Genomic DNA, 13,596 nt, shown 5'->3' with positions numbered 1-13,596 from the left:
TAGGAAAAAGGACACCTCACTGAATCATTTAAAAAGCAAATCATAGTCAAAAGATCGAAGGAGAATTCACCTACCTTCTAAAAAAGAGATTATATCACAGTAACGTTTGATTAAAAAAAAAGTCAATGGGAATGACTCAGAGGCATTTTTGTAGCATTTTAAATGCCAGAGTCCAAGAGCATGACATAAGAGTATAAAAATGATAATGAGTGATATGTTTGGGAGGGAAAAAAACCCTTCTGATTTGATTTTTCATAAAGTAAAGCCCTGAAAGAAACCTCTTTTTATTTAGAAACTATGTTATCATAAAATATATATATTCTGCCTACAATGGGCTCCCGAAGGTGTGGAGCTACTAATAAGCACCTTCCCAAAAGCTGCCCCTTCAGAGATCTAGACAGCTGGTCACTAAACAGTCCCATCTCTCCTTTACATCCTCTTAGCCCTGGCTAAAAAGTCTCAGTTGGTTGGGCACAGTCACACACACCAGAAGGTTGCTAGTTCAATTCCCGGCCAATCGATTTTGCATTCTCACATCAGTATTTCTCTCCCTCCCTCTTTCCCTCTCCCTTCTTCTCTCTCTAAAAATCAATAAAAAAAATATTTTGCCCAGCTGATTGAGCACTGACCCAGAAACCAAGAGGTCACTGGTTCAATTCACAGTCAGGGCACATGCCCGGGTTGTGTGCTTGATCCCTAGTAGGGGCAGTGCATGAGGCAGCTGATCAATGATGTTTCTCTCTCATGGATGTTTCTATCTCTCTATCCTTCTCCCTTCCTCTCTCTCCAAAAATTAATAAAAACATTAAAAAATATATTTAAAAAAACAAACAAATAAAATGGTCAATTAAAAAAACAAAATAAGATCCTCTCAGAAACAATTCTGTATCCCACTGCTGGCAGAACAAAACAGAGATCTTAAAAACACAGCCCAGTATGGTATAAAAAACCCCAAAGAAACAAACTGTCCTCCAGATAAGAGGAACTAGTACATTAAAGCAGCACTATCCAATATGGTAGTCACTGGTAACATGTGGCAATTAAATTTAAATGTTACAGTTTCTCAGTCACATTTGCCACATTTCAAGTGCTCAGCAGATACACATGGCTAGTGGCAACTGTATTATTGGACAGCAAAGATAAAAAAATTTTTCCATGATTGCAGAAACTTCTGGACAGTACTGATTTAGATAGAGAAAGCTTTTGCAAGAATAAGGCTATGGATGAACAGACCTTAGTTCTCTAAAGGTGGCAGTAAAATCACAATAGGTTACCAGTCAGAGAGACTGCAGATAATACCAAGAACTGGAAAGGGTGGTGGAGACAGCTGGTCTGAAGTATTATTCCTGGCATGAAACCAAGTTCACAAAATAAAGTCTGATGCTATCAGAGCTTGGAGAGATAACAAAGATACCATGCAGATGGGACTGGGACGCTTATTTCTCAGGAATGCCGCTACAGGTAAACGGGATTATAATATTCCACAGCTCCTGTTAGCCCCATAATATGCCCAAGAACTCCTTCAGAGAAATCACTGTGTTGAATTTCTTTTTATAAAAAAATATATTTTTACTGATTTCAGAGAGGAAGGAAGAGGGAGAGATAGAAACATCAGTAATTGGCTGCCTCCTGCATACCCCACACTGGGGATCGAGCCCGCAACCCAGGGACTCGAACCATGACCTCCTGGTTCATAGGTCAATGCTCAACCACTGAGCCACACTGGCCGGGCCAATTTGTTTACCTTCTAATTAACGATAAGAAGCAGAAAGAAGGGCCGTCTTATATACTAGGGTAGATGGTTTGAGTAGAATATAAATGACCACTGAGCCCGATTCCTGATTCAACTTGCACCTTCCCCCAAATAAAGCACCAGTCATGAGGCATTCTGTGAAGCCCTGAAGTCTCTGAGATGAGCACAAAGGGAAATGCCAAAAGTGGAAAGAGATGATTCTTTCTAGAAATCAAAGCAAACTTCTCTTTATTGAATACGTAGCAAAAAACAACTACATGTTCTTAATCCAATGTATACAGCTAGGCTCTCAGAAAGATAAGTACTAATAATTGAAAGAAGACTAACACTTGTTTTCTTGGCATTTTTTTCAAGAGATGCCAGACCCTCTTGGAGAATGGCTTCAGGCTTCGTGAGTGATCATCTTAGAGAAAGGATATGCCTGGGTTTGTTTGACAGTATTTAGTATCCAGAGTTTCTGAATGGAGGCCATTACTCGATCTGTGGTCAAGTGAAGACATATTATTTGAACTCATTAAAAATTTCATACTGCTTATTGGGTGTATTCTGGAAGGATCAAGACTTCCTGGGGCCCTTCCATGAGAACTTAATTGTCTCTGATATTTGAGGGACATAATTCTACTCTAACAAAACTTTTACAAGTTTCCATGTTCAAAGAGATTCTTGCACTACGCAGACTTAAATAGATGAAAGGGATTCAAGAAAAAAATTAAAATAATATAATAATTGGGGGAAAGACAAAAAAGAAAGATAAATTATTACTGAAAGCTGCAGTCAAGGTAGAAACCAGCTAAGAGGAGCGTTTCCTGGTAGAATCTCGTGCCAGGTGTAGAAGGTAAGTGAAGCAGTTCCTGAAGGTAAATTAAAAACAAGTAATTCTCTCAAATACAAGCCTGGAGATTAAGCAAAACGCAACTAAGAATAGGTCAGTGAATAAAAAGAAGTATGAAAAAAAAGGGGGGCGGAGGGAAAGTTTTAAAAAGTTTAAAAAAAAACAAACCCACAAGTAATTGCTAGGGAGAAGAAGAGAGATGTAGTTTCCCAACATGAGATCTAGTCAAGAGGAATATATAGTTTCAAAAGACAGAAAGTAAAAGATATAATGGAAAAGAAGACAAGATAGATAAGACCACGGAACCAACTACCAAGAGGAAGATTTTAAGTCAATCTACCTGTTCTGTGAACTTGAAGGGAGTGAGGTTATCTAATTCACCATTATATTCTCAGTCCTAGCACTTAGTAAATGCAATAAATTTCATTTTGCATAGGTTATCACATCCCAAAATAGATATACTCAATTTGAATAAAAATATCAAAGAAGAATTATATGCAAATGATATGCTAGAAATTAAAATGGGGGAAGGGAGCTGTTTTAAACAGTAAAATTTTAGAAACAAGTTAATTTTAAAAAACTATTAGAGAATAAAATATGACATTTCTATTAAAAGAGAAATCTGTTCAAGCTATAATCCAGAGACAAAAGTGAAAGTTCTACATATATGTGAGTATGTGTGTTTGTATTGCTGTATGTGTATATATATTTTAATTATCTATATTATTACCTTCAAACATACTAATTAAAAAACTGAGACTTCATAAAGAAACTTATAAAGAGGTCAGACACTTAGATAACCATCTGCAGACTGATGAAAAAGTACAATTTCAATTCTAAAAAAACCTCTACCTTAACAGACTATCAGGCTAACATTATGTGTCACTGACCCCTTGGAATAAAAACTCTGTGGGCACCAGGCTAAGTTATGGTTAAGGCTTGGGCTCCTCCCACCAACTCCTGCTGACAGAGTGTTGAGAACTGTCTACCAGAGTGGTATCATTACTTGCTTGGGAACTCATTTCCTGCTCCAGTCCCATCTTGAGAATTTCTGACAAATGATGTGACAATCACCTCCTAGTTAGCTTGTTAAGGGACACCCACCCTCTAGCGCACAGTAGATGTAGTACTTCCCGAATATCTATAATAATAAAAGTGTAATATGCTAATTAGACCGGACAGCCAAACGACATTCCAGACAACCTTTCAGAGGAAACCGGGGCTGCAAGGGCCGAGGCAAGCCACCACGGCTTCGAGGGCTGAGCCCCTTGCACGAATTTCGTGCATCAGGCCTCTAGTTCTTTAATGAAAATGTCAATAAATTTCTTTTAAAAGAAACCTTGGCACTAGCCCTTTGCCTGTTTCTACTATTGGAAGGTTATAAAAAGCTAACTCCTGAGTTCTCTCTCCTACCCTCCTCTCCTCACATTTCTATTTCTAGTCTCTAGTAGAAAGAGAAATCAAACTGTAATAGGGTCTACCTGTTCCTACTGTAACAACAACCAAAACAAAGTAAATAACTTGTTTCTGTTCTCCCAACCAAATATTTATACCCCTTCTTGGTATTTTCTCAATTCTGCAGGGTCCAATTGTGGCCCTCTACTTATTTTCTCAAGCCTGGCTGTTGGCTTTCATCAGACTCAGTAATATCTGAACCAATAGTAGGTAGAGGAGGACAGGAAAAATGAAGCAAAACCCAGTCAACTCTCCTGCTTGGTATAAGGTCTTTTGAGTGAGAAGTGGAAACTACCAGCTACAAGAGGCAGAGAGCAGATCATGGGAAGATCTCTAGACCCCTGATTTAAGTTGAAATCAACAAATGTGGGATCTAGTCCTGGCTTTACTACCGTACTAGATACTAACGTTGGACAAGTCATATAACCTTTCTAAGCCATATCTGTAAAATAAAGCTGAAAATACCTTTAACTACTTATTTTACAAGAGGTTACGAGATTTATTTGATACTAGAGGGCTGGGGCACGAATTTGTGCATGGGTGGGGTCCCTCTGGGAGGCCTGCAGTGATCGGGGCTGAAACCTGCACTCCAACGCCACCTGCAGCTCCTACCTGCCGCTCCCACTCATCCCGGCCCCATTGTGCCTGCTGCGGGCTCATGCCCAATCAGTCCCAGATCGAGAGGCTCACACTGCCGCAGCAGCGCTCACCAGCCATGAGCCCTGTGTCTGTTGCGTCTGGTGCCCTCCCAAGGCAAGTGACCTGCGGGATCAGGCTGAAACTGGTTCTCTGACATCCCCCGAGGGGTCCCGGATTGCGAGAGGGTGCAGAGCAGGCTGAAGGGCCCCACTGGTGCATGGTTGGGCCGGGGAGGGACCGCAGGAGGGCTGCAGGACATGTCCGGACCCCAGCAGCAAGCTAACCTACTGGTCGGAGCATCTACACCTGTTGGTCAGTGCACGTCATACCGAGCGGTTGAGCAGCCTTAGTATATCATTAGCATACCATTCTTTGATTGGTTGTTCAGTTGTTCTGCGTTTGGTCTATTTGCATATTACCCTTTTATTATATAGGAGGATTTGTGAAAATCCTTTGAAAATTATTAAATGCTATTTTTTAAAAAATCATTTCATATTGCTGTGCAGTTTCTGGCCTCCCAAAGCAAAGTGCTAGTGGGTGCTTCTTTTCATCACTGGAGCCAAAACAAGCACAAAAAATTACCCACTTCTTCACAATTCTGAGCTGAGAAAAGCCTCACTTAACACTATTTTGAGAATGCTTCCTCACAGTCATCTCAGGACAAATTTCTCCATATTAGATTGGGTCTAGATTTCCTTTAGCTCCCTGAAGCCAGGAGAGTATAGTGCTGTCTTTGTATAAGCGTGTGTCTATGAGGAGAATGGAGAGAAAGATGAAATGAAAGAGACAGGGCAAGCCACAGCAGTGATGCCAAAACACCTACTGAGTGAACATGGTGGAAGGGCCTCAAGTTTTGGAATAAGAAAGATGTAAGTTTTAGTCCTGGCTCTGCCACTTACTGACTGGGCAAGCCACTCTTTCAGTCAGATTTTCATCTGCTAAGTGAGGAATAATACTATCTACTTCAGAGGGATACTCTGATAATTAAAAGAGAGAAGGTATGTAAAGCATCTGGCATTAAAAGGTGCTTAATAAATAATAGCAGGATAGGTTAAAGTAAAAAAACTCCCTCCCAAACAAAAAAAACTCAAGACATCTATCTATACCTATTCAAACCTGAAGGCTTGTCCTTTAATAGCAGTGGCTCTCAACTGGGGAGAACTTTGCCCCTCAGGAGACATTTGACAATATCTGGAGAATTTCTGACCGTCACAACTGGGGAGATGCTACTGCCATCCAGTGAGTGGGTAGAGGCCAAGGATATACCCTACAATGCACAGAACAGTCTCCCACAATAAACCATTCTCCAGCCCAAAACCGTAGTAGTGGTAAGACTCTGCAGTAGGCATTCTTAGGTACTCAATCAGAGTAAGCTACTTCACCTCTATTAGCCTTAATTTCCTCACCAGCAACATAGGAATAATTGATCTGTGTGTCCTCCATCACCAAGCTATTGGCAGAGTCAAATGAAATAATGGGTAAGCAGCATTATCATCATTATGCCGTTCACAGGGTATGCAAAAGCACCCACTTGCTCAGCAAAGACAGAAGCATTGATATATTGCGGGCGGGGGGGGAGGGGGGGGCAGCTAACGGGTGGAATTCTTTGTTCCATCCAAAGAAGGACCTCTTGCCAATCTACTTCTATAAAGCTTCACTGGAGCAGGGGACCTCTCATGCACAATGAATAGGAGCACTTTTTAGGGAGAGAGAGCATGGGAAGTGGGTAGGAACAGCACAGGCATATCAAAGAGGAGCTAACAGATGTTAGGAAGTGAGGCATTGATTACTTGAATTCTTAGACTGCATGGGCTGAGTGACTTAAACAATAAAAATTTATTTTCTCACAGTTCTGGAGGTTGGAAATACAAGATCAAGATCCCAGTAGGGTTTAGTTTCTAGTAAGAGCTCTCTTCCTGGCTTACAAATGGCCACCATCTTGTTGTGTCCTCAAAAAGTAGCCCCCTCTCTCTCTCTCTCTCTTCCTCTTTTTAAAAGGCCACGAATCCTATTGGAATAGGGCTATACTCTTTTGACCTCATGTAACCTTAATTACCTCCTTAAAGGCCCTATCTTCAATAAAGTCAATGGGCGGGTAGGAGGGGTTCAACATATGAATTTGGGGGAGGAAGAGGAGCACAATTCTGTCCATAGAACTTGGGCATACATCAGACACAGCCAAGGCATCATTGTGGCCTTAGAGAGGAGGATTCAGAAATTAATTCAATGCTTTTCTATGGTAACAGTCACTTTTCCATATACTTTCTCTATGAGCTATGCAATCAATCCTGCAACTCTTTTGTATAGGTGCCTCTTCAGGCATCCCGTGTCCTTCCAGGGTTAGGAAAGGGTCCTCCTCTAATCTGTGTCCCAGTCCTCAAATAGCTGAGACCCATTAGGTCATGGTTTTCCTACATTGGCTAATCACTTTAGGCTCCGTTCTCAATTATGGGAGTTTTCTTTTTTTTTTTTTTTTAATCCTCACCTGAGGATATGTTTTTATTGATTTTTTTTTTTAGAGAGGAAGGGGAAGAGAGAGAGAGAAACATCAATCAGTTGCCTCCAGTATGCACCCCAACTGGGGTTTGAACTTGAAATCTAGATATGTGCCCTGACCAGGAATTAAACCCGAAACCTTTTGGTGTACAGGATGGCACTTCAAATAACCGGGCCACACGGGCAGGGCAATTATGGGAATTTTTTAAAAAGCTCAACCACACCGCAGAACAATTCAATCAGAACCTCTGGAGGCAGGGCCAACGCATTGGTAATTTTCACATCTCCCCAAGTAATTCCAACAAGCAGGAACAGTGATCACAGAGGTGTATGTCTGTGTGTCCATATCTCCTCCCCTCAGATTCCAATTTAGTTGGTGTAGAGTGGAACCCAGGAATCTGTATTTTTAAACAATTCCCCGGTTGATTCTGGTGATCAGCCAGATTTAGGATAGATTATAATCTTCCAGAAGCTAAACTGGCTACCTACCTGTCTTGTAACTTCATTTCTGTGGCTATGCATAAACTTTACAGAAGATTTTATTTCCTTCCTCTTCTTTATGGCACATCATTTTGGGAACAGCCCTTCATATGCACCAAAAGACAGTACTTAAAGGAGTTTTTTTTAAACATGAGGGGGAAGCAGCAGAAGAAACCAAAGGGGGCTAAACAAAGTGTACAGCTTGCCAAGGGAAAGAACAAAAAATCTGGTGAAAGATAAAGGAAGGAGGGAAAGTGGAGATGGAGATGATGTCACAAGGGAGAAAATGGAGCTGATAGGATTCAATAGCAAATTAACAAAATGCATAGTAAGCCAACAGCCATAGAAGTTGTAGGTGAAAGGCCTTTCTTTCAGCAAGAAAAAAAAAAAGGTAACAGGCAACAACGTCTTTTGATGTACCCCTCAGCCCAACCTCACCCATTTTACCCTCACTCTTCATCAATACTTCCCTCAGGAAAGAATGCCATGTAGTCATTCACGCCAAGCTACAAGAGTATTTTAATAGGGGACAATGACAATAAACCAAAGAGGACTGAAAAAAAGAAATTTCAGGCACATTTACTGAATGGAGTGGGACTGGAGAGAGGATAAGCCTTTCTTAGCTTTTTGGTAACTTATATCACACTGGTCTTTAGCTTGTGTGCTTCTTTAACACGAAAATAAAAATGAGGCATACTCCTGACATTCAGGCATCTCTGTATGAAAACCTTGACGTTGGCAGAAGGGTCCCATCATATACTTTTTAAAAAAATAAATATATTTTATTGATTTTTTACAGAGAGGAAGTGAGAGGGATAGAGAGTTAGAAACATTGATGAGAAACATCGATCAGCTGCCTCCTGCACATCTCCTACTGGGGATGTGCCCGCAACCAAGGCACATGCCCTTGACCGGAATCGAACCTGGGACCCTTCAGTCCGCAGGCCGACACTCCATCCACTGAGCCAAACCGGTTTCGGCTATATTTTAAAAAGTATTCCCTCCATAGAAAGTCAAGCTAACTATGTTTTGAATTAGTTACTATTTAGATAATATAGAAATGAACTAATCGCAGAAGAGATTAGTGGAAAGAGTAGTCTCTACATTTTAGTGAAAACAGAGCAATCTTTACCTTATCATTTAGAAGTGGTTTGATCTCTGTGAGTTGAACATCCTGAAGTTCATCCATGAGGAAGATGAAAGTAGAGGATTCTCAAAAATAAATCAGTAACTCTGAAACAGAAGAGAAGGTAGTGAAGAAAAAGGCTTAAACTAGGAGTTGGGCCCTGGCCGGGTAGTTCAATTGGTTTGAGCAGTGGTTGGCAAACTGCAGCTGGCAAGCCACATACGGCTCTGTGGCCCCTTGAGTGTGGCTCTTCCACAAAATACCACGTGCGGGCGCGCATGAAAAGTGCGATTGAAACTTTGTGGCCCATGAGCAGAAGTCAGTATTTTGTGGAAGAGCCACACTCAAGGGGCCAAAGAGCCGCATGTGGCTCGCGAGCCGCAGTTTGCCGACCACTGGCGTTAGAGCATCCTGCCGATACGCCAAAGTTGCAAGTTCTATCTCTGGTCAGGGCAGATACAAGTCAACCAATGAATGCATAAATAAGTGGAACAACAAATCTCTTGTGTGTGTTTTTTCTCTCTTTTCCTTTCTCTCTCGCAATAAAAAAAATTTAAACCAGGAGTTGGAAATATAATAGTCCCATTACTTCCATTCATTCAAATATTAGAGGTTAGCATGTGACATGCACTGCTCAGGGTGCTAAAGACACAAGAAACTAGACCAGTGATGGTGAACCTTTTGAGCTCGGCGTGTCAGCATTTTGAAAAACCCTAACTTAACTCTGGTGCCGTGTCACATATAGAAATTTTTTGATATTTGCAACCATAGTAAAACAAAGACTTATATTTTTTATATTTATTTTATATATTTAAATGCCATTTAACAAAAAAAAAAATCAACCAAAAAAATGAATTTGCGTGTCACCTCTGACACGCGTGTCATAGGTTCGCCATCACTGAACTAGACAGTTATGGAAGACAGACTCAAAGTGGTCTGTCTACGATCTCTGCCTTCTGATATTCACATCCTAGCATAACCTCTTTCTCCCCTGAGTGTGGGTAAGACCCATGACTTTTATTATTCCTTCCAAGGACCCAGAGAATGCCAAGCAGGAACACTCTTCAAACTATGGACCCCACATGCCAATCATAAGCATCCCAAACATTTGTGCCACTTAGAGAGCACAAGCCTGATGATAATTTAACTTTCCTGTAGAACATGATTCTTTTCTCAGATCCCAGGCATCCTATAAACTTGATTAAGCTACTGAATGCTCAAAAGCTGAAATTTTTAGTTTGTTTTTAAACTGATTTTTAAAAAAGTGTTTTTATTGATTTCAGAGAGGGAGATAGAAACATTGGCTGCCTCCTGCACGCCCCCTACTGGGGATTGAGCCCATAATCCGGGCATGTGCCACAACTGGGAATGGAACCGGTGACCTTCTGGTGCTTGGGACAATGCTCTACCAAATGAGCCACAGCGGTTGGACTGTTTGTTTTCTACCAGTTACATTTCAAAAGGAGATGGAATGGCTTGAATCTTTTATCACAAATTTCAACCAGCATCTACAATTCTCTCTTTTGCAGTCATGCTTTGACCCAGTTAACTCTAAAAATATTGGCCTACGTGCTATCTACTTGTGTGTTTATTAATCATACTATAAACCGTGGCTACTTTTCATTTGGACTTCACTGGTTATCAATAATTTAAAATGGTGATTTTAAAGTTCTTTTTCCTATTATAAAAGCAATACTATATATGCTCACTTTAGAAAATATGGAAACCACAGAATAATGAAGATATTTTACTTAGTGTTTCCATCTAAAGACAACTACTGTTAAGATTTCGTCTATTTCGACAGCTGAGCCTCTTCGTGGCTCCTGCTGTGTGGTCTCAGGCAGAGGCTTAATTAGCACCTCCTTAGATCCAGGAGCCACTGTACCCAGTGGTCAGAGGGGGACCATCCATACTGCAACTCCTCAGATCCATAAGGGACACACTCAGGGAGCAGACTCAGTGAGCACCAAAGCCCCACTGAAGCAAGTCTTGCCCCAGAAGGGTGTCTTCAGCACAGAAGTTCTCCCACTTTAGACACAGCTGATTCTCACAGCCAATTGGCCTGGAGGTCAATTCCTCCCAGTGATTCTACAACAACCAAGGCACCAAGAGTGCACCAAGAGTGTCCACCCCAGGTAACTGGGGAGGCTGAGCTACTGGGCCCTACAGGACACCTGGCGCACAGGGCCACTCTATCAACACAGGGAAGCTGCCAAAATGCGGAGACAAAGAAACAGGTCACAAATGGCAGAAATGGAGGAAAGCAAATGACTGGATATAGAGTTCAAGGCCACGTTTATAAGGTTTTTCAAGAATTTTATGGAAACCGCCGATAAATTTAATGAATCCCTCAATAAGTATAGTGAGACCATGGAGGACATGAAAAAGGACCAACTAGAAATTAAGCATACACTGACTGAAATAAAGAATAATTTACAGAGATCCAGCAGTAGACAAGAGGATCCCAAGAATCAAGTCAAAGATTTGAAATACAAAGAAACAAAAAATACCCAACCAAAAAAGAAAAGAGATTCCAAAAATATGAAGATAGTGTAAGGAACCTCTGGGACAACTTCAAGCGTACCAACATCAGAATTATAGGGGTACCAGAAGGAGAGAGAGGGCAAGATATTGAAAACCTTTTTGAAGAAATAATGACAGAAAACTTCCCCTACCTGGTGAAAGAAATAGACTTCCAAGTCCAGGAAGCGCAGAGAACCCCAAACAAAAGGAATCCAAGGAGGACCACACCAAGACACATCATAATTAAAATGCCAAGAGCAAAAGATAAAGAGAGAATCTTAAAAGCAGCAAGAGAAAGACAGTCAGTTACCTACAAGGGAGTACCCATACAACTGTCAGCTGATTTCTCAACAGAAACCATGCAGGCCAGAAGAGACTGGCAAGAAATATTCAAAGTGATGAATAGCAAGAACCTGCAACCAAGATTACTTTATCCAGCAAAGCTATCATTCAGAATAGAAGGTCAGATAAAGAGCTTCACGGATAAGAAAAAGCTAAAGGAGTTCATCACCACCAAACCAGCATTATATGAAATGCTGAAAGGTATTCTTTAAGAAGAGGAAGAAGAAAAAGGAACTCTTACCATTTGCCACAGCATGGATGGAACTGGAGAGCGGATAAATACCACATGATCTCACTCATTTGTGGAATATAATGAACAACATAAGCTGATGAACAAGGACTGATCCAGAGACGGAGAGGCATTGATTGGACTGTCGGGACTTGGAGGGAAGGTAGGGGAGGGTGGGGGTAAGGGGGAAAGATCAACCAAAGGACTTATATGCAAGCATATAGGCCTAATCAATGGACATGGACAACGGGGGGGTGAGGGCATGAGCGGGGGGGGGGGGGGGTAGAGGGTAACGTGGGGACAAGGACACATATGTAATATCTTAATCAATAAAAAATATATTTAAAAAAAAAAATTTTTTTAATGGAAAAAAAAAAAAAAAGATTTCGTCTATTTCCATTTGTTCTTTTTTCCCATGTAAAATGGTGATTTCCTGAAAATGTTTTTCCAACCCACCTGCTTTATTCCCTACTCTAACTCACTCACTTGCAAGCAGGATAGTTCAAAATGTTGATAACTCAAATGTGACTACATAAGTCCTGTCCAAGAGGCTTGGGAACAGAGGAAAGCCTGAGCTGCCCTCAGGTCCAAAGTGACTGGCATTCACTGTGTTCCCATGCAATTTATAAAGATTAAAAAAAAGCGATGATGTGATGTTTGGGCCAGGACAAACACTTAAATAAGGGCACAAATTAAATAAGAAGGCTGTCCCCATCAGCTGGGTCCAGTGCAGACTTAATGCAGGACAGGAAGCTGCTATAGTGTGATTTAAGAATTGGCAATAAGACAATAGATGTTCACCTTCCACATTAAAGGGGACCTAATGCATTCTTCTAGAGACTCAATTTTTTGCTTAGTTCTAATTGTTCTGAGCCCTTGCCAATGAACAGTTTTTTAACACCTATGAGAAAACTAAGACCACATGGTGGAAAATTCCATCTCCAGATCTCCCAGCTACACAGACTGGCTTCCTCCTGGGGAATCTAAAGCCTAAGTTCCCTCTACACAAATGATATGACTGGCAGATTCATCCTGGTACTAAGGGATATTAATATTTTTAAAAGCTAGTAGGGATTTTATAAACTGCAGAAAATAACAAAATGCTAACCCTCTGTCCCAGCTTTATGAGGTAGAGGGAAGACTGAAAAGTAAAAACCAGCCATCCTCGAACTGAAGAAGTAAGCCTGATACCAAATGGCTGAGGAAAACGGGGGGGGGGGGGGGGGGGGGGGCGGAGTATAAATCCTATACTGTGCCAGGAACTATAACCTAAGCACCTTATGTTGAATCCTCCTAACAGTCTTCTTGGGTAGATATCTTCATTTCTTACTCTAAAGTTGAGAAACTTAGGCTTAGAGAGAAGTGAGGTGTCTTTTCCAATATCCCAACTGAATGAGGTTCAGTTCTCCATGCTTAAATCCGTGCCTTGTACATTAAGAGTTATCACACACACACAAAAAAGCCCAACCAGTGTAGCTCAGTGGTTGAGCCATGAACCAAGAGTTCACCAGTTCGATTCCTGGTGGGGGCACATGCCAGGGTTGGGGACACAGAGTGGAGTGAGATTTAGTGAGGAAAATCTGTGTAGGTGCTAAAGGAGAGCAGAGCTTGTCACCCCAAAATATGCCTCTTTGGGATATTGATTATTTCAGGCTGATTAATTTTAAGAAACAGCAGACAAGGGAAAAGCTCTGAAAACCAAGTAGAAGGACATTGTAAAA

At 41.2% G+C, this 13,596-nt stretch overlaps 2 protein-coding genes across 4 annotated transcripts in view; both read right to left on the bottom strand.

Annotated features, from left to right (window-relative positions):
* NDRG3 (NDRG family member 3) overlaps window positions 1-13,596 on the bottom strand; it is an 85,231-nt gene that overhangs the window by 56,462 nt on the left and 15,173 nt on the right. For 2 of the 3 annotated variants that reach the window (XM_036323365.1, XM_036323367.1), the window contains exon 2: window positions 8,788-8,888. In XM_036323365.1, the coding sequence (XP_036179258.1) occupies window positions 8,788-8,844 (57 nt within the window). In that variant the 5' untranslated portion in view covers window positions 8,845-8,888. Of the gene's footprint in view, window positions 1-8,787; window positions 8,894-13,596 lie in introns of those variants that run through there. The other variant, XM_036323366.1, reaches the window with a different exon arrangement.
* Window positions 8,788-13,596, bottom strand: part of SOGA1 (suppressor of glucose, autophagy associated 1) — a 115,343-nt gene continuing 110,534 nt past the window's right edge. The window contains exon 24 of the mRNA XM_036323354.1: window positions 8,788-8,888. Within this exon, the coding sequence (XP_036179247.1) occupies window positions 8,869-8,888 (20 nt within the window). The 3' untranslated portion in view covers window positions 8,788-8,868. The remainder of the gene's footprint in view (window positions 8,889-13,596) is intronic.

The sequence above is a fragment of the Myotis myotis genome, unplaced genomic scaffold (genome assembly GCF_014108235.1).
Source record: "Myotis myotis isolate mMyoMyo1 unplaced genomic scaffold, mMyoMyo1.p scaffold_m19_p_9, whole genome shotgun sequence".
NCBI lineage: Eukaryota > Metazoa > Chordata > Mammalia > Chiroptera > Vespertilionidae > Myotis > Myotis myotis.
This window is presented reverse-complemented; position numbering and strand designations above follow the sequence as displayed.